Below are 20463 nucleotides of genomic sequence, written 5' to 3'. Positions count from 1 at the left end.
GACCCAGTGCAGCCAAAAATACGTAAAAATGAATTCATTAAATTTTTAAAAATCTAAACCATGTATCAAATTGGTAGCATAACACACACAAAAAAGAATTTCAACGAAGTCTTGAGCACACAAAGAACCGCAAAGAAGCCTTAAACTTTACTCCAGTCTTACTCTTACAATCTTGAAACTACCTCTAAGTATATGGTAGAATAAGCCAAGTGATAAACATGTGTATACGATCAGGATTCAAGATGCTCCGTGCAAGAGAAGAGATACAAATATAATCTCAAAGAATTTATGGGGGGGAACCTGCTATGTTGGAAACACCGACAGGAGCTCCCTTCCCTCACAGTGCACACAACAGTGACAGGACACACGACCTGGCCCCAGCCCTTGGTGTTTACAGAGCCATTTTCCTTTAAAGACCGTTCCCAGGCTTCTTGGGAAAAGTCCGCCTCCAGGCCTGGGACCCAGAGCACAGGACACAGCGAGCACGGAGCGGAGGCCAGACGCCCCACCCGGCCCACGGCCACCCGTGCAGAGACGGGAGGCAGCGAAAAAAGAGGCACCTCCAGAAACGCTGCGAGGTTCACTCACCTTACGACACACGGAGACGATCCCAGATGCAGCCAAGGCTGCGAGGAGACACACACGTGAAGACACACCTGGTGTGTCAGGTGCCGAGAGCCCCCCAGACAGGCAGGTGAGGAACCCACCAGGCCACCCTCCGCTGCTCACACCACTCGTGCTCACGCCCACCCCAGCACAGCTTCCCCTTTCGGCAGGGCCCCCGTCACACACGACAGGCGTGGCACACGGCTGGCACTAGGCTAGCACTGAAGAGTGAACGAACGTTAACTCAGGTGCACAGCCACTAAAATCATGTTTACCAGAGAACAGTTAAGGACCTGGGAAATTCTGGAAATCAGGAAACAACGTGTCAGAGATAATTATGACCTCTTGGTGACAGAAATACAGATTATTAACCATTCCTTTCCCATACTTTTCTGTGTTTATCGAATGTTCTATGATGGGTATGTGTTTGGAGACCAAATGTTATCTTGTTGGTCTGCAAGTACAGAGGAGGTAAGCTATACCTTACAATGGCCACTTCTGGGACAGGCAGGCCCAGAGGAAGACCACCCCCGACGGACACTCAGCTTCCTCCAATGAGGACTAGACAGATGCTTCCACTTCAATAGAAGCAAAATGGAAGCTGTGTGGGTGGTCCCGTCGGTGCCTGACACAGCACTGCCCCCGGGGGCTCCAGGGGGAAAGTAACTCCTCACAGGCACAGCTAATAAGCGGCCCCTTAGCTCAGGCAAATGGCTTCCTGGTGCTCTAGCTCTCTATTTTAAAAATAAGGAAAGCGAGACTAAGTAACCAGCATCAGACCCAGAGGGCAATTAAGCCCGTTTCAAAGAAGCCCCTGACCACCAGTCCCGACTTCTTGCTCTGTTGCACCCTGGTTTTAGGAGAGGGCAGACACTGGTATCCTACACAAATACACGAGAACACAGATTATAACTCCAGCTCCAACTACCCTTCTTTCCCCCGGGACATCATGCAACACCAAGGCAGGAAAAAAAGGAGGCACCATGAACTTTTCTTGTATAGCGGTACTGAAACACAGTGTACAAAGAACAAAATATACCCATTTAAAGTGTACAACCTGGTGAGCTTGGACAAAGGCATACAGTTGTGCACGCACTGTCATAATCAAGGTTTGAAACATTTCCATCAACTTAGAAAGCCTGTGGGCAGCACACAGCCATCACCCCTGACCAGGCAACCACTGTTTCACAGCACAGCTTTTGCTAGAATTTCACATAAATGGAACCGGATCATAGCCGGTCCTGTGCCTGGCTTCTCGCACTTGGTGGACGACTCTGCGATCCCTCCGTATCGTGGCACGTGGCATACTCCATTCCTTTGTATCTAAGTCGTGTCCCACTATGTGGACAGACCGCGTGCACCGCTCACCACCTGGTGGACACTCAGGTCACTTCCAGCGTGGGCTGTTACAAACAGGGCTGCTGCCAACGCTACCAGCGAGCCCCAAGAGGATACACGTCTCACTTCTCTTGGAGGGGGTGCTGGATACCACGCGCACATGCCGCATTTTTCAAGCACCTGCCAAGCTGTCTCCGCCTGCCTGGCTGTCCCCGTTGGCACTCACCCCACAGGGCTCCACGATCTCCACATCCACCCACAGGAGGTACCGTCGGTCGTTCTCGCTCTACCTGCGTCGGTGTAGGTGGAAGCAGTGGACGTATCCCACGGGGGCTTAACTTGCATTCCTCTGATGACTTTTCATGTGCTTGCTGGCCATTTCTGTAACCTCTCTTGTGTCTATTCCAAACTTCCGCCCCTTCTGAACAGAGCTGTCTTCTGACTACTGAGCTGTATTCCGGACACAAGCTCATCTCACTTCACAGCCTGCCTTCCATTTTCTTAACACTGTCTGTCAGCTAGCAATAGTTTTCCTTTAATTCTCAAATCCAGTTTACTGATCTTTTCTTCGATGGTTCAGCCACCTGTGTCCCAGGAAATCTTTTCCTAAGCTACAGGCAGAAAGATTGCCACCTGCTTTCTACGTTTACTCTTTGCTTTTAGGACGGTGACTTCAGTGTCACTGCGAGTGGGACGCACTTTCGCTTCCCGGGACTCTGCATCCAGTGCCTGCCATCCCACGGCGGGCGGGCCGACGCCCTGTCTCCTCGGGAGGCCACCCAGCAGCCTGTGCCCCAGCCCTGAGATGCCACCCGCTCTGGAGAGGAGGCCTGCCCCAAGAGTGAGCAGGCACTGCGAGTGTGGGCTTCCCCTAAGGCTACTGGGTTTTCACACTCCTCCCCAGCAGGGCTGAGAGTCTAGAGATTGCACGGGGAAGACCCACTGTGTCCGCCTTACTTTCCTGCCCCTAGAACGGGAACCCTAAACCTGCAAAGGAAATTGTAAGTTCATGTGCAAGGAAAGAGAAAACCCTAACCGAGCAAAACAGGACAATATCTTCGGTGGATTCTTGGTCTGCAACTACACTCAGGGAGACCTTCAGAGGCACAGCCTCACTTGAGAACCTGGCCTACCAGTGGGGGGTAGAATCTCACGAGGGGCGCCTGCCCACGACGCAGAGACACCAGCCCTTCCCCCTGCTGTGAAGGCAGTGCTCACACCACAGCCAAGCCCAAAGGCTCGAACCTGCTCCGGAACACGCCAGGCTTTGCCAGAGGAAAAGTGACCCCTGGTTTCCATGGTGAGAGCGTGGTGAACATACATATCTGCTGTCAAACTCCGATCATACGGAAAACGACACGGCCAGGGGAGCCAGAGATCTACCATCTCAACACAGCACCCAGAAGCCCTCACCAGGACATTCAGGCACAGGGGCTGCCTGATGAACAGGTGTCACCCAGGCCAATGCTCCCCGGGGCGCCCCCAGACCCACTATTCCTCCCACCTCACACCCTCCACCAAGGCTCGGCCCCTGCCCCCACCACCACGTCCACCCAGCAGGCGCTTCCCTCTTCCCCACCCACAGTGTGTGGCCACCAGCCCACCCCTCCCCAGAGCGGGGCACCCCTGGTTGGGGAGGGGTGCCTTCTAACGCAAGCACCAAAAATCACCCCTGAAAGTCCCGAAAGCCCCCGGGGGCTCGGGCAGGGCCAGGTCCCCTGGGCAGCGACACTGGCGCTTGTCACCTAAACCCCAGGCCAAGGAGGGGGCTTGCCCTTGGGGGGTCCAGTTCCAGAAATGCTCTTCTCAGAACCCTGGACTCACTCGGGGACTGAGAAGAGTGACAGTCCATCCCGAGGCCTGGACAGGGCAGGAGTCTCCCTCAGGCTTTCCCTGCCAGGAGGGCTCCTCCAGCGTCCCAGGGAGGCTGCTCCCCGATGACTCTTCCCCAAATACCCCCATTCGTGATCAAAACTCTCAATAAAGGAACAGAAATGAAGTTCTTCAACTTGATAATCTACAAAAAACCAACAGCTAACATCATACTTCATGATGAGAAGCTCAAAGCTTTCCCACTAAGACCTGGTACAAGGCAAGAACGTTCCCTCTCACCACTGCTTTCAACCGGAAGTCCTCCTGACCAGTGCAAGAAAAGGAAAGGAAATAAAAGGTACGCAGACTGGAAAAGAAGAAATAAAACTGTCTTTGTTCATAGATCATATGATCACCTATGCAGAAAATCCAAAAGAACTGGCAACAAACAGTCAACTCCTGGAACTAATAAACGGCTATAGCAAGGTTGCAGGATACAAGGTTAATATATAAAATTCAACTGCGGGACTTCCCTGGCAGTCCAGTGGTTAAGACTCCACGCTTCCACTGCAGGGGGCACAGGTTCTATCCCTGGTCGAGGAACTAAGATCTCACATGTCGTGGGGCGCAACCAAGAAAAAAAAAACTCAACTGCTTTCCTCTAAATCATACTCTTACCATACGATGCAGCAACCCTGCTCCTTGGTGTTTATCCAAAGGAGCTGGAAACTCAGGTCCACACAGAAACTTGCGCAGATGTCTGAAGCAGCTTTATTCACAACTGGCAAAACTTGGAAGCAACCAAGATGTCCTTCAGCAGGTGAATGGATAAATAAACTGCAGTATGCCCAGGCAGTGGAATGTCACTCAGCGATAAAAGGAAATGAACTATCAAGCCATGAAAAGACATGGTGGAGCCATAAGTGTATATTACTAAGTGAAAGAGGACAGTCAGAAAAAACTACGATACCGTATGATTCCAACTCTACGACACTCTGGAAAAGACGATGGAGACAGTGAAAAGATGAGTGGGTGCCAGGGGCTGGGGGAGGGAGGGATGAATAGGTGAAGCACAGAGAATTCTGAGGGTAGTAAAACTACTCTGTGTGATACTACAGCGGTGGGTACATGTCATTATACATTTGTCCAAACCCACAGAATGTACAACCCCAAGAGTGAGCCCTGATGTAAACTATGGACCTGAGCGATGATGAGGTGTCAATGCAGGTTCATCGGTTGTAACAAATGCACCATCTGGTGGAGGGTGCGGATAATGGGGGAGGTTATGTATGTGTGGGGGCTGGGGGCACATAGGAAATCTGTATACTTTTCTCTTAACTTGTTGTGAAACTAAAAATGCTCTTAAAAAAATTGTCTTTAAAAAAATCTGCTTTGGGGCTTCCCTGGTGGTGCAGTGGTTGGGAGTCCGCCTGCCGATGCAGGGGACGCGGGTTCGTGTCCTGGTCCAGGAGGATCCCGCATGCCGTGGAGCAGCTGGGCCCGTGAGCCATGGCTGCTGAGCCTGTGCGTCCGGAGCCTGTGTTCCACAACGGGAGAGGCCACAGCAGTGAGAGGCCCGCGTACCGCAAAAAAAAAAAAAATCTGCTTTGGGGACTTCCCTGGTGGTCTAGTGGTTAAGAATCCGTCTTCCAATGCAGGGGACACGGGTTCGATCACTGGTCGGGGAACTAAGATCTCACATGCTTAGGGGCAACTGAGCCCTAGTGCCTCAACTAGAGAGCCCGCGAGCTGCAACTACTGAGCCCGCACGCCACAACGGGAGAGAAGCCTGCCCACCACAATGAAGAGCTCGCGTCACAACAAAACATCCCACACACCACAACTAAGACCCAATGCAGCCAAAGATAAATAAGTAAATAAATATACTTTTTTTAATCTGCTTTTACTAGTACTTGGAGAGTCCAGGGAGGTGCCCCCAAACCCCCCTGAGAAGCAGCCTCTGGGTGGCTGTCTGACCGGTGGAACAATCTCTTCCCCCACCAAGACCCACTAAACCGAGAATAAATGAACCTAAGTGGTCCCAAGCCCCCAAGAGAAGGAGAGAATAGAAGGACGGGAGATTCCAGGAATTCCCTGGCAGTCCAGAGGTTAGGATGCGGGCTTCCACTGCCATGGACTTGGGTCCGATCCCTGGTCAGGAAACTAAGAACCAAGGAATGAAGGAGGAAAAGCAGACTCCAGGAGGAGAGGCAGGAAGGGGTCTGCCCAGCACTGCCCCCAAGGGCTCGGGGAGGAGGGTGCCTGCTGCAGGGACCACGAACGGGAACTGGGGGAGTCTGGGTAGCACAGCAGCCACGTGTCCAGGTTTTAAGCAGGAAAAACTCAGAGCCGGATTATCCTTTCCTAAGACACTGAGAACGTTCTGGCATCAAGAAGTCCCGCCTAGTCCCACCCGATCACCCAGAGACGAGGGGCGCCGAGGCACGAGCATGACCCCCTCCCTGTTCATGCCGTGCTCAGACAAGCCAGGACCACCAGACACTTCAGGAACGGCTCCTACAGGACAGGGGCGTGCACACCTGCTACGGGCCAATCGCTGTCCTGCGTGCCAAGGATCAGAAGGCTTCCTTTCTCACAAAGCAACTCGAGAGAGCTGGGGAGACGGGGCACCCACAACCGGGGAGAACGCACAAGAGCAAACCACGCAGACACGACACCGTGCTCCCGACAAAGTAAAAGGAATTTCAAAAAGAGAGCACAGCCGCGAAATTACCAAGAAGGGGCAAAGTGCCCACAGAAACAGCAGCACACTGTCCTCAACCTGGAGAACTGGAGCGTCCAGGGGCACAGGCTCGACGGCAGGGCCGGGGGGCACCCACCCCAGGAGACCCGAGGTCCTGCAACCGGCACGGAGATGGCAACGCTGGGCTGAAGGTCCAGGCCCTCGGTGCGGCTGGGGCCCAGTGTGTCAGGGCCCCCAGGCAGAGACAGGCGTGCTCGCCACAGCCTCCCCCTGGAAGCTCCTGGAGAACGGCTCCAGCAGGATGTCAGCCCCCGGGCAGCGAGGTGGGGTGGGCACGGGGGACCCCAAGCGCCAGCCAGCGTGGCCTCTTCCCTCCGCGGGCTGCACCCCCCAGCCCCATGGGGCTGACCCACCCAGAGCAATGGTTTCCCCCTCCTGTCTGAACTCTGTTATCCGTGTCCTCCTTTCACTCTCAAAAAGGCTGCCGCTGAGCAATCGCTGACCCGTCAGCCCCGCGGCCACCCTGGACGACTCTGGGCGCTCCCACTGCCCGATTTCTCCCGGTGACCCAGTGCTTTGCTGCAGGCAGGCCACAGCGCACACGGCCCCCCTCCCTGCCGCCCCCAGGGAAGGAGGCAGGGCCCCCCCCATCCAGTCCAGCCCCTCCCACCTGCCTCCTGCACAGCCCTCCCCACTCTGCCCACGCTGCCGGCCGCACTGCAGCTCCTGACACGCTTCCCCACCCCAAGGGCCGGCTCCGCACCGTCCTCAGCCTGCCCCCACACCGCCCTCCGGCTCAGTGCCCTCTGGCTCAGTGCCCAGCCCCCAGCGACCTCCTCCAGGGCCTGACCACACACCCTCCTTCCCCCGCTGCACTCTCCGTCCCCAGGTACACGTCCAGGAGCCACCTCGAGCCCCAGGAGGGGCTGTGCTGAGTCCGCAGGCGCACCAACAGCTCAGGGTGACTTGGACACGGGTAACAGCCCGACGTGATACAGTGGGCCAAAATATGTTAAAATTATTACTTTCATCTTGTCGTACGCTCATGTTTTTTGTCCTTTTTAACTGCTACTGGAAACTGAACTTTCTGTGTGGCTCACGTCACATTTCCACTGGAGAGCCGTGCTCTAAAATCTCCCATCTTTCAGAAACAAGCCCAGAAACAACCAAAGAGACTGAGACTCCACTTGCATGTGCCCCACCGACAGTCCCCAAGCACTGTCCTGACACCCCAAGGGCCCTTCTCACCTTCCCCCAGGCTGGCCCGTTCCAGTCACCAGCCTCCAGGGCCCAACCCAAGGGCAGCTCCGTCTTCACCTCCCTGCCAAGTGAAGACACTCATCTCCTTGACACACTCCTGACCCCACACCTGCCTCCCCGCCCCGCCCCGAGGGCGCCCTTCTTCCCCCATCTCCTCTGCAGCATCCTTTGCTGATCCACCTGTTCCGCCTCCAGGCGTCAGAAGGTCTCAGAACACATCTGTGGGCGCTTCTTTCCTCCCTGGCTATCCTACCCGTCCCCCAAACCAGGCGAGCACACCGACCCCCTGGTTTAAAGTACCATCCCTCTTTCAGGGACCCTCCCTTCCAGGTCCCCAGCCCTGAACCCACTTCTGAATTTGACGCACATCTCAATTCCCACCAACACTCACTTGGGCATCTAGTGAACAACCCAAACTCAAGCGTCTAGAAGCAAGTACGTGAGTTTCCGTAAGCAAAGAGCCGGCCTGTGCTCAGCATACCCCACACGTTGCTGGGAAGGGGCAGCACTTCCTGGGCTGCGGTTCCTCCCGCGACAGGACTGTGCCCCCTGCTCCCCCACTGGAGCTCAGCATACCCCACACATCGCTGGGAAGCGGCAGCACTTCCTGGGCTGGCGACTCCTCCCACGACAGGACTGTGCCCCCTGCTCCCCCACTGGACACCCCAGCAAGGTGAGCGGGGCTGAAGAAGCTGTGGGGTCCCCAGGTGACAAAGGACCGCCCGCCCTACGGGAGGACGACTCCTGCACCGCAACACCTGAGGAGCCGAGGTCCCAGAAGACGGCCCACAGCACGGCTCTCTCTACAAAGTTATGGCAAAACCAGACACACGGTTCAGCAACCTTCAGGAAGACGCCACGAGCAGGTAGGAAGGGGAAACGAGGGTGTGGTGGCCACGAGGGGGGACGATGGCTGCCGCGGCCGGAGAGGTGGGGGCCAGACAGTCACGTGGGAGGTGTGCAGGGACCCAGCTCTGCTGCCAGGGGTGTCACAGGTGCTTATTAAACTGTTACATGACCAGAGACCATGACTAATTCACGTCTACACATCTCAGATCCAAACACACTTATCCTGTCCTCCACTGGTCTCCACCAACGGCTTCCTGAAGTCTCGGCCTGTCTACTGAGCAGACAGACCACAAACACCCCCAGGCCTCCTTGACTCAGCGGCGAGCACGTACGCCACGCAAGCGCCACGCTGATGCTGAGGTCAAAGAGGAGCGACACACAAGCCACGCTCCCTGCCCTCAGGTGTCCCCTGCTTTGCTGACGAGACCACAGTCAAAACCAACTGGTAACCCACAGGAAGCCCCACCTGTACGGGCTCAGAGCCACCTGCCCCGCTGCTGGGACCCACGGAGACAGGCCTCAGTGAGAGACACGCGAGACATGCAGTCCTGAGGAAGGGCCTGCTCTGCCTTGGGGGCCACAGATGCCAGGGTCCAGGAGCAGCGCAGGGGCTGGCGCCTGATGACGGGCAGAAGCGTCCAGAGAGCGATGTTCTCGGCAAAACGAAGAGCAGCCGTGACGTACGGCTGTGACCCGGGTGCTGACTGATGAGGAAGAAGGCAGGCATGGACTTCCCTGGTGGCACAGTGGCTAAGAACCCGCCTGCCAATGCAGGGGACACGGGTTCGAGTCCTGGTCCGGGAAGATCCCACATGCCACGGAGCAACTAAGCCCGGGCGCCACAACTACTGAGCCTGTGCTCTAGAGCCCACGAGCCACAACTACTGAGTCCACATGCCACAACTACTGAGCCTGCACTCTAGAGCCCGTGAGCCACAACTACTGAGCCCACATGCCACAACTACTGAGCCTGTGCTCTACAGCCCACGTGCCACAACTACTGAGCCCACGTGCCACAACTACTGAAGCCCACACAGCTAGAACCCGTGCTCCGCAACAAGAGGAGCCACCGCAATGAGAAGCCCGCACACCGCAATGAAGAGTAGCCCCTGCTCAGCGCACTAGAGAAAGCCCGCGCGTGAAGGAACACACGGCACAACACAGGTAGGAACACAGATCCGAGTGGTGTCCCTGCACGGCCTCGAAAGTGGGCTCACACCGGGCCCCACCCCACCTGCTTCCTGCACACGATGTACTCCTGCCGTCCGGCCGTGCTGACCCGGAGAATGGAGCCCAGATACTCTCCGCCTGCTCTGCCCGTGCCCACGCATCCCTGCACTCACCTGTCCCACCCTGCTAAGGCTAGACCGGAGACACAACACTCGTCTCTAGGGAAGCAGGTCCCCAGCGGGTCGGCAACCCACACCCACACCAGGAGACTCTGCTGGCGGCCCCGAGGTCGCCAAGCCAACAGCACCCCCAAGCGCAGCCTCAGAGCCCCCCGCGGAGGCATGTTTGCAAAGCCCCCACAGCTCCAGGACCAGGACGCTAGGCGGCACCAGGCAGCGGTTTCCCAACTGCTCAGCATGCAAGGGAAGCAGGGATCAGTCCACGAGGGCCCAGGCCAGGCACCGAGGCCCAGAGCGGCCAGGAGCCTTGCCTGGACCCGCACGATCACTGACAAGCTCTGGCTCAGGGCTCTCTGCCTGCCTCCCTGTGGCCCAGCTGTAGGCTATCTTTACTACATCACCCGAGGACTTCCAAAGTGAGCATTCTGAACTGAGTTTCTTAAACTGCCAAACACATAACTAAGTGGCACCAGACCTGACTTGTTATCTAATCAGTCCAAAGCAGCAGAGAAAACTCTGGCGTCTCCAGAACTGAATATAACAGACAGAACCTCTATTTTGAGAAATTACACCAGGGGAGGGACTGACTAATGACACTGCATCTCAGAAATGACATAACACTCGGCCCACTCCTGCCCTCACGCACTGACCTACAGTGGTTCAGCAACACGACCCCATCAGAAAGGCACTCCCTGAGGACAGGACCACACTGCTTCAGCACAAGGTCGGACCTGAACCTGGTGCTCAGTTAGTGCTTGCTGACCGACGAGTGCCCAGCTCTCAAACCACTGCCCTGGCCTGCGGGGCCACGAGTAGGGCTGCTGACTGCCCACCAAGACAGCCCCCGGACACAGGCTGAAGGAGCCCACGGCCTCTGCCATCAGGAGAAAGGTCCCGGGCCTCAAGGCCAGGGTGTCTCGTGACCGCTCACCCTTTCCAGCCGGCAAGGTGGCCTCGACCGGAGCACCTGCGGCCCGTGCAGAGAAGAGCCCGCGGGCGCAGTGAGGGGGCTTTCCAAGCCGGGACCGCAGAGCACAGTTGCTGCCACCCCGAGAAGCCCGCGGCCCGGGCACTCCACGCCCTCCCGCACCTGCGTCTCCAGAACGGGTGGCGGGCACACTCACCCTGGGAACAGCCTCTCGCCATATGGATTTTCCCCGTGAAAAGCCTGGTCCCTGTGCATCAGCTGTTTCAAGTCGGCACAGCCATGAGGGGTGCACAGGAAGGAGCAGGCACCCTGGAGGCCCAGCCGGCCGGCCTCTCTCTGGGCCCAGCCCCTCGGTAACTGGCCGCCGGGTCCCTGAAAAGCCACTCACCTCCAGTCTCAGCATCTTCATCAGGGGAGGTCATCTTCACAGGACCGACCGGCTCCAGAAACCTACAGACCCCTGCATCCCTCCATCTGCACATGGCAGGAAGTCGAGGACTGCAAATCACCTGAGTTCATCAACTCACGCACCGTGTCGAAAGTAATGATGTTCATTCTAAGCCATTTTCATAAATAAAACGGCAAAGAGGCCAGGGGATGGCGCTCCCTCAATGACAAACGTCCGACATCACAAAACACTCTGAAAACAAGTGCCCCATGTCTTTCTTCCCCAAAGAGCTGGCAGCATTCAGGGCCACCCTTTCCTGCTGACCCTCTGCCCGCCCCAACTCCGCCCCAGCAGGGGGCTGCCCACTCCCCACCTTCTCCCAGGAGGCAGCCCTCACTCACTGGGTCTACGCTGAGGCTCCCTTGGGTGTGACCGTCCACAACCAAACATCCCATCGAGTGCCACGACTCCCAAATTCTGGCCTCTTCCCACCTCTCTCGCAAGCTCCTGCCTCATATTTAACTACCCGCCTCTGATGTTTCCTCTGGGAACACACATCTCAAACTTAACTGTCCAAACACACACATCTGTCCCCACCCTCACTGCCCACCCAGGGAACGTTCCACCTTCTCCCGTGTCATTGTGGTCCCGAATCTCAGTCCCTCTGGGACTCCCTGGCCTTGAGCCTATCAGCAAGTCCACAGCGCTCCACCCTATGCCGGCACCCCAGGCCCGGCTCTCTGCCCCCGCCTGGACGCTGCCCGTCCTGCCCTGGCCACCTCACCCCTGCATTCCACAGGCCACAGACACAAAGTGCTCTCACAACGCAGTTCAGATTCTACTGCTGCGCTGCCGAAAACCCTCCAAAGCCTTCCCAGTGCACCTGGAATAAACTCAAACCCCCAGCACACCTGGCTACACGGCTCTTCAGCCAGCCAGCCCCCACCCATCCCCCGTGGCTCCCCCCACCCCCGCTAGCCCACTCCGGCCCAGGAGCCTCTCCCTGACCTGCCCTCAGGCTCCTGCACTGGCTCCCTCCTCTGCCTGAACCCAGGTCCCGGGTGGCATGTGGCTCCTTTCTCATCACCCGGGTCTCATTTGCCTGCTCGGAAGGCCTTCCCGGCCGGCGGCGCCTGCTGGTCCCTCGTCCACTCCTCCATCAACTTAGGGTGAGAAACCCTTCCGAGGCTCCGCTTGTTTGTTCGCTGCCTGCTGCCCAGCACGACGAAGCACCCTGACAGCAGGGGCTCTGTGGAACTGGGGGCCCCCAGCTTGGACCCCGGCACCACAGCAGCCTGGCTCACTGGCTCAGTCCACACCTGGAAAGCATGAGTGGGATCGGGCCGCCCTCTCCGTCAACACCTCCACCAATCAAGGTGGTTTAATTAACCTCACTTGGTTAAAAAAAAGTGACGTAAAACTAGATACAACTGTCTAAAGAAGTCTTTAGAACGCTATCGATTTCTAAAGAGTCGTATTTTGGCCACGTTTCTAAAAACCATGGTTTCAAAAGCGTAAATGGTCGAGCTCTTCAGAAGACAATCTTTATCAAAGACCTGGAAGTGCTCAGCCCAGCAGACGCACACAGAGTGGACACCAGGACAGCCACCTAAGGGTCATTCATGACAGACCAGTGCACAGCAGCACAGCAGCCTGTCACAGGGGCCTGCGACGAAGCGTTGGCCCGAGGCAGTGGGGGACCAGGCGGACAAAGGGAACTTCAAAGATCACCGAGGGGTGGGAGCTGCACTCCAAACTCACGCAGAAGGCGGGCCACAGGGCCCCTCTTTCCAAACTTCCTAAAGGAATAAATCTAATTTTATGATCAGAAAAAACAGGTGAGGAAAGGAGTCATTTTCAAGTGACCAATGATTTTAATAACACAGTTACATTTTGAAAATCAATCAAGAATGCTTTCCTTTTTAATTCTTCAAATAAGTGTCGTGATACTTAAGATGCTACTATTTCACAGCATCTTTACAGATCAAACAGGCATGCATCAGGCCTGTCTCTCATGTGCTGGGCTCACTACCACCCAGCATCCGTCTGCATAAACCTTATGAAGGTGAGCTCCCCTGTGAGAGGTGTAAAAAACTCCTTTAAACTCCTTTCCTGAGCAGCTGTCCACATACTTCAGCACAAAGTCTCGGAGTGGAGAAGCTGCCTTCTCGCCTTCTCCCCGTGATGCTGAGACATGGCCGTGTGAGCGGTGTGCGCTGCCCTCTCCCTCCCCGAAGCTCACAGGCTCCTCGCTGACCCCACAGGCCTCTCTGCCCTCTGTGGAGTGTCCAGCCAACACCTGCCACTCCGACCAGCGGACACACACCTGGCAGGCCGCGCCCAGCACTGGGGAGGAGGGCTTAGATCTCCTGGCTACTAGAGTCCCGCCCTGTCCACTTGGTGTCTACTCAGACCACTGACCACCCCCCCAAAACAAGTCACTTGAGAGCTAGAACCTTCTTACCGCTTGCCCCTAAGTTCTAAAATATGACATCCAATTTGATACGGTCGTAAGAACCGTTTTAGGATTTCCCCAACCTCTGGAGCTAGAGAACATTCGGAAACAAGCCCTGGAAGATACTAGTTCCCCAGTGTCAGCGCGGATATCCTGCATCCTCCTCTTCACCTGGTCACACGTCTCCTGAGTTTGGGCTCAAAATCAGCGTGCGTGTCCCTTCCTCCCAGGCCATGTGGAAGAGGCAGAAAGTTCCCATCGAGGCTCTAACTTCAGGAGGGAAGGACAAAAGTCCAACTCAGCTTCACAGGGCTGCAGAGGGGCTCTGCACTCACAGGCCCTGCTTCAAGCCCCGCTCACGATGCCCACGCCAGGAGGGTGGGGAGCTCCCCCGGCCTCCATCCACGGCCTCCATCCACGCCCATGCAGCAGCACGGACAGGCAGGCAGCCGGACAAGGAAGCCGGACAAACAGGGGCGACGTCTATGCACTTCTCAAATGGGGGCGGGGGAGGAATCTAAATTGTGGACATATTTTGTATCTCTTTGTTTACTAAAGGTTTTAATTCCTTGGTGTAGCTATTCGAGGATATATAAAATTCAAAATTTTTAAGACTTCCCTGGTGGCGCAGTGGTTAAGAATCCACCTGCCAGTGCAGGGGACACGGGTTCGAGCCCTGGTCCGGGAAGATTCCACATGCCGCGGAGCAACTAAGGCTGTGCGCCACAAATACTGAGCCTGCGCTCTAGAGCCCGTGAGCCACAACAACTGAGCCCACGTGCTGCAACTACTGAAGCCCGCGTGCCTAGAGCCCATGCTCCGCAACGAGAAGCCACCACAATGAGAAGCCCACGCACCGCAACAGAGTAGCCCCCGCTCGCCGCAACTAGAGAAAGCCCGCGCGAAGCAACGAAGACCCAACGCAGCCAAAAATAAATACGTTTATTTTTTAAATTTCAAAATTTCTTATTCAAAGCGTGCATAGCCCTACCCTAGAAATATAAAGTTTCCAATTTTCAGTCATGACTTTATAGCACTTGCTCTACTTCACAGAGCGTTAAAGAGCAATTATTCCAAGAAAGAAGCTCTGAAGTGCGTGCATTTGTAACTTACAGGCCAGGAGCCAGGGTCCCCTCAGACCCAGCAGGAAACAACACAGTTCAGTCACCCGCCAGGCGCACAGCACCCAGGGCAGAGGGTCCTGCTGCAAACAGCTCCCCTGTCCTTTGGTTTTCTTACTTAGTTCGACTGTTTTATTTACTATCAAAGGCCTGATTAAATAAAAGGCTGCCGACCTCCAGCCTGAGACAAATTTCAGAGGTGAGAGCTCTGAACGGTGACTGAATCAATCAGGACAATCAAGAAAATCTGAGTCTCCTGCTTGCTATCAACACGAAGACAAGGAAAAGTGCTTCTGAGACCTATGCAAATTACCCCAAATCTCAGGCAAGTTTCTCCAGAGTCCTTCAAAATCTCTGCTTCAAGATTTTCAAAAACGGTTTTAATTATGTTTTGATCAACTCACATACGACTAGTGATTTATGAAAAAGCTTTCTTAAAAGGTATCATTTAAGATGAGGAAAGCTTACATTTACACTGAAACGGGCTCGGGAAGCATGTCAGGAACCACCGGCATCTCATTACGACTTCAAGGAAACAGACAGGTGCGCCGCTGCTCTTTCCACTGAGCCGCTTCCCCCCAGGGCGGGGTCTGAACCGAGCCGCTCCAGTTCCGATCAAACACCACTGCGGGGGGCGGGGGGGGGGGGGGCAGCGGCCAGAGCCCAGGCTCCACCCCACAGGCTGGGGGGGGCGAGACAGCCGCCCCCTAGCCAGGAGACCACTTTCCCAACTGCTTCCTTCCAGAGCCCTCGCAAATAAGGACGCACCCCTCATGCAGTGGTACTCAGAAAGTTGTCTCTTCTAACTCTGGTGATTCCGCCACAAGGGCGGGACCCACTGCCCTGGAGCGCAGTGAGAAGAGACACCCCGGAGGGGCCTGAGGAACCCCTTTCCTGGCTGTTGCTAAAACGTGAGAACCACCAGCTCCGAAAGACACCCACCTACGTGTGCAACATCATCCTGATCAATCCACGTCACCAAGACGGCTACGTCCACCCTAAAGACAATGGGGACAGCCAGGTTCCAAGGTGGGACAGAGAAAAAGGAAGAGTGACCGCCTGCTTGCCCGCCACGGGCCTCGCCTCCAAGCCGGCGGTGTGGAAGCAAACTCAGAGACACCACCTCTGCTACGCTAAGCAGAGATGCCCAGTGCTGGCCGGGTACAGCTCCCCAAAAGTTTTTTGGTTTTTGTTTTTTTCAAATGTCACTGTTATCTAAGGATGTCAAGAGAAAAACTCAGTGAAGGCCTTTGGCCTAAAGTGAGCCCCCTGCCCACGTCCACTCTCTCTGCAGACAGCTGCACCCCCTTGTCCCCCCATGGCTTCCAGGACATGTGCCCCAGGTCTATGGCCCACCTGTGATGACAACCTCAGCAACTTTCTCACAGAACCAGAGCTGGCCACCACACCAGGCTCCCTGGTCACTGAGAACCTGTCCAATCTGGGCATGGTGCTGACGGGAAGAAAACTGTGTTTTAGACTTTGCTACATCTACAGCAACATACTGCTTGGAAACCAGTGAGAAACATAATGGAGCTGAGACAGCGTGTGACTAAACGCTACCTGACAGTGGTGCGTACCGCTCCTCCCAACGCCAATTTCACAGTGCTTCACAAAATGGTCAAGCTCACTTTCCACCTGGGGAAACTGAGACTCCAAAGAACCACATATTCTGTCCCAGGTCAAGAGTGCCCTCAAGTAACAAAATCTAAACTTCTAAGAACATCCCTCGTGCCAAAGCACTTCTGCCAAAGTCGGCCACCAGACGTCCAGAGCCCAAAACTCTGGGGCTGCCACACGGCTCAGGACCAGCCTTCCCAGAACTCAACCCGGCCCACACAGCACAGTCTGCTACCCTGGACTCTTTTTCCCCTTTCCCCACCATCCAATAATTCTATTCACCAAGGACGGGAACCCCTGCCCTAGACCTCAGCAGCCTCAAGAGTGTTCATCTTAAGCCACCAGCCCCATGCAAACATTCCCGAAGCCCAGGTATGGAGGCAAGGTGTTCTATCCCGAATGAGAACCGACACTTCAGCCAAACCTTAGACCCACAGGAGAACAAATTCTCTGTGAAAGCAGAACAGACAGACATACACTGCTGAAAATGCAAGAAAAGATAAGCTTTAGAAATAAGCATCTCTAGCGTAACACCTATCTCAAAAGATCTCTTGAAACCATCTGCGCACACGCCAATTTTGGTGTCGTATCACTTTTCTCTCCTTTCAACTATAATAATAATGTTACTTCGATGTTATGACTATTCTAAGGTGTACAGAACTAACTAGTGCTTTTCACTGTTCTTGGGTCCACTGCCTTTGCTGCAACAATCTCTCTGAAGGCTCATGTGTTCTTAATATTCCCCACAGCAGATAAAATTGAAACTCTGGTACCCTTAAGTGAGTAAATTAATTACAATAACATCAACGTCTCTTTACAAAACTGTCCTGACAAGGAATATCGAGACTGAGTTTACTGAAACCAAGTTCAACACGTGCTCACGGTGGCTGTGAGGATGAAACATGCAAGGCCTGACTGGCCCTCAGGGACTCGGTGAAACCTCTGTCCCTCTGTTTCCCCCCTCGGACTCTGACCTACAGGGAGGGAAGGCACCGGGAGGGGCAGGCCTCTCTCACCCACTCTCCAACTGCCAACAGTCTGTTACTTCACTTGACACCTAAGTGTAGCTTTGAAAACCCTGCCCACCCCTAATGCCTGAGTACTAACAAGAATGAGTTATCATCCAAGCAACAGTTATTTTTACAAGTTAGTTCCACCTCCACTTTGTACATTTTTATGATGAAAAATTTCAGAGAAAAGGAAGCATCAAACAGAACTTAATATTTTCTGATTGACCCATTATACGAGGCAACTAGAATATTCGTAATCTGTCACTTTGATTTAAAGAACTAATTTGTGCTATTTAAAAGAAGGCACTCTGCTGTGGGGCACTGGTAGTAATTTTAACTATACTTTTTGTGCTTCTTCTGTTATTAAGGTGAAGGAGCGGAATTAATCAGCGCTCCAAATCAGTAGATCAACTGTGGGGGGAGGGGAGCATGAAGAGATGAATGCGAATCTTTTATTTTCTAGAAAGCATTTGGCCCCTTTAAAGCACAGCTCTCAGCATTTGTCACCCAAATGTCAACATGAGCTGTTCTCTGCTCTCACACGTGGGACTAATGCAAAGACTCGTGAGAACTCATGCAAAGAGTCAGCGCTTCTACGATTTTCTTCAAGGAGTCGCCTACTTGTCACATGCAGACATCCCTAACACACCGCTAGCACAGGAGGTGAGAGGGAGTCCAGGGTCAATCACAATGAAGATGACACAGGTGCCCTTTCCAAACCACAGCTTCCTCCCCCCAGAAGAAATAAGGTAGCGAAGGCTTCACCTACGCAGAGGCCCAGACCAAGGGGATCCAGTCAACCCCAAACAGCCACACCTACAGGCACCATCCGGGCAGGCCGGAGGGGGGGGATGGGGGACACGACGACGGCCTCCACCCCGCCCTGGGAGCCAGGCACAGCGCGCCAGTCTCGCAAAATTTACTGACGAGCTCACACCAGTTTTCAATAACAAAAGTGCAGCGCATGGAACCGGCCTTGCTAGGAGCGAGGAAGGTGCCGAGGACCAATGAGGAGGTATTTTAATAAGTAGGTAAAAAGTATTTTGACATTTTCCATAATGTGCTACAACCCCGAATTCTCTTTTTTAAACGTTACTGAAGATCAAACATATCTTCCACTAAAAGGTCAAAAGACACATAATGAGCAAAACACAACCTTTAATGAAACCCTCCTACAAACTCAAAAACAAACAAACTGTGCTGTAAGGGGCAGCCCGCACATCTCAAGTAACTTACACCCCCCCCCACAGCAGGGGGGCTCCCACAACCACCCCAAAACGCTGCTCTTGGCTGGAACCTCCCCTCCTCCCACCCGTGTGACATCAGGTCCTTGCCAGACTTCACCACGGCTCCAAACCTCACAGCACTTTGACAGCAAATCCTTCCTTCCAAGACGCTGAAATCCTCTCAAGGTGACCAACCGTTCTTTTCCGAAAGCATGGGGGACACAGGCACAGGACGTGCTGTTTCTACTACTCCTGTGCGGCGGCACACGTTACTACACAGCAGGGGAGGAGCGCTCCGAGTCCGCGCAGGCGAGGCGGAGGGCATGGAAGGGAAGACAGAGAGCCTCCAGTGCTGGAGTTTCTCGCTGCCCAGGAAGACCGAAACAAAGCAGCGGGACACGTAATGCCGTGGGGGACCTTTCGCTGGCGAACCTAAAGAGCTGCCGAGATGACGGGAGATGGAGCGTGGGGTCAAGGAGGCTCGCGGTCCTCCTGCACCGTCTGTACCTCCGAGGGACCCGCTGATGGGAGAGCACGTGCCCACCGCTGACTTCACTGGTAATAATTAAGGTAACCGGCATCCTCTAAGTGAGGACACCGTGCCTACGAGGAGTGCTGAAACAAGGCTGCAGAGCAGGCATGAGGCAAGGGCTCCGACCAGGAAGGCTGTGTGCCCCGCGACTCCTCCAGGCTCACCTGGGAACTCTGCCATCCTAGTGTCAGCAAGGCAGCGAAAGCTTTCCGTGCAGCCCTGCCCAGCCTCGTGGAGGCGGCGTCACTCCGCTAACCTCACCAGGAAAGGGGGGGTCCCTAGCCCACCGGCAGGGGACACCAATCACAGCCCAGCATAATAAACGAGCAGGAGAGTTCAATGAGGACACAGACCACATGCCTGATCCCAGAAATCAGAGAGGGAAGTGCCAAGCATGGGAAAGCCACGGGCCCAGGCTGAATAACCCAGTAAGTTGTCCCCGGAGCACCAGCTGCTACTGTTCTCCATCGTGCGGGGACTGGGCAGGGGCACACAGAGCCAGGAAGGGAGCAAAGGACCCACTCGCTGGACTGGCAGTCCTAGCAGAGAAGCTCTGCAACGCAAAGAACTAACCTGGAGCCAAACACTGCACCAGGTAGGAGGCCCCCACTGCCACATCACACACACACACCCGCACACACACTCGCATGCCCAGGACCGTCCCGCGCCGGGGCAGAGGCGCACCCCCGCTCGCAGCAGGCCCACGCAGGGCCCATGACCTCCGCGTCCTGCCAGCCCGACAACTTCCTGGACGCCCAGCTGCAGGGCACGAACGCACTCGCCCGGCGGCGCGGCCACTCACCTGGGGGCAGCTGGAAGTTCTGGATGTTGGTCGGGTTCTGCGGCGGCTGCGGCAGGCGTGGGGCGAGGACCGTGGGCGTCAGCGTGGCCCGGATCCCGCCGGTGGTGGCCGAGGGCGTCCTGGGCAGGCTCTGGGTCACCGCGCTGGTCGAGCCCTTGGGCAGCCCGGTGGGGGTACCGGGGGCCGGCGGTGGGAGGCCGGCGGCGGCGGCGGCGGGCAGAGCCCCTTGCATAGTTGGCCCGAGGATCATGCCGGCCCCCGCGCCGGCCGGGCAGCTGGCCGCCAGGGTCTGCGGCGGCGGGGGCGCCGGCTGCAGCGCAGTCTTGGGCGAGTCGGCCTTGGCCACCTGCGCGGGCGCGGCGGCGGGCCCTGGCTGACTGTTGGCGGCGGGCGCCGGGGCAGAAACGGGCGCTGGGGCCGGGGCGGGCGCGGGGGCGGGCGCGGGGGCGGGCGCGGCGCTGCC

The 20463-nt window shown here is 55.7% G+C and overlaps 1 protein-coding gene across 1 annotated transcript in view; it reads right to left on the bottom strand.

Moving 5' to 3' along the window:
- The window catches only part of TAF4 (TATA-box binding protein associated factor 4), a 69183-nt gene that overhangs the window by 48242 nt on the left and 478 nt on the right, over window positions 1-20463 (bottom strand). Inside the window, exon 2 of the mRNA XM_027086629.1 lies at window positions 20001-20458. Within this exon, the coding sequence (XP_026942430.1) occupies window positions 20001-20458 (458 nt within the window). The remainder of the gene's footprint in view (window positions 1-20000; window positions 20459-20463) is intronic.

This window comes from Aethalodelphis obliquidens, unplaced genomic scaffold, assembly GCF_003676395.1.
Source record: "Aethalodelphis obliquidens isolate GAN/ISIS:26980383/991018 unplaced genomic scaffold, ASM367639v1 scaffold57, whole genome shotgun sequence".
NCBI lineage: Eukaryota > Metazoa > Chordata > Mammalia > Artiodactyla > Delphinidae > Aethalodelphis > Aethalodelphis obliquidens.
Note: the sequence above shows the minus strand (reverse complement) of the source record. Positions and strands in the feature narration are given on the sequence as shown.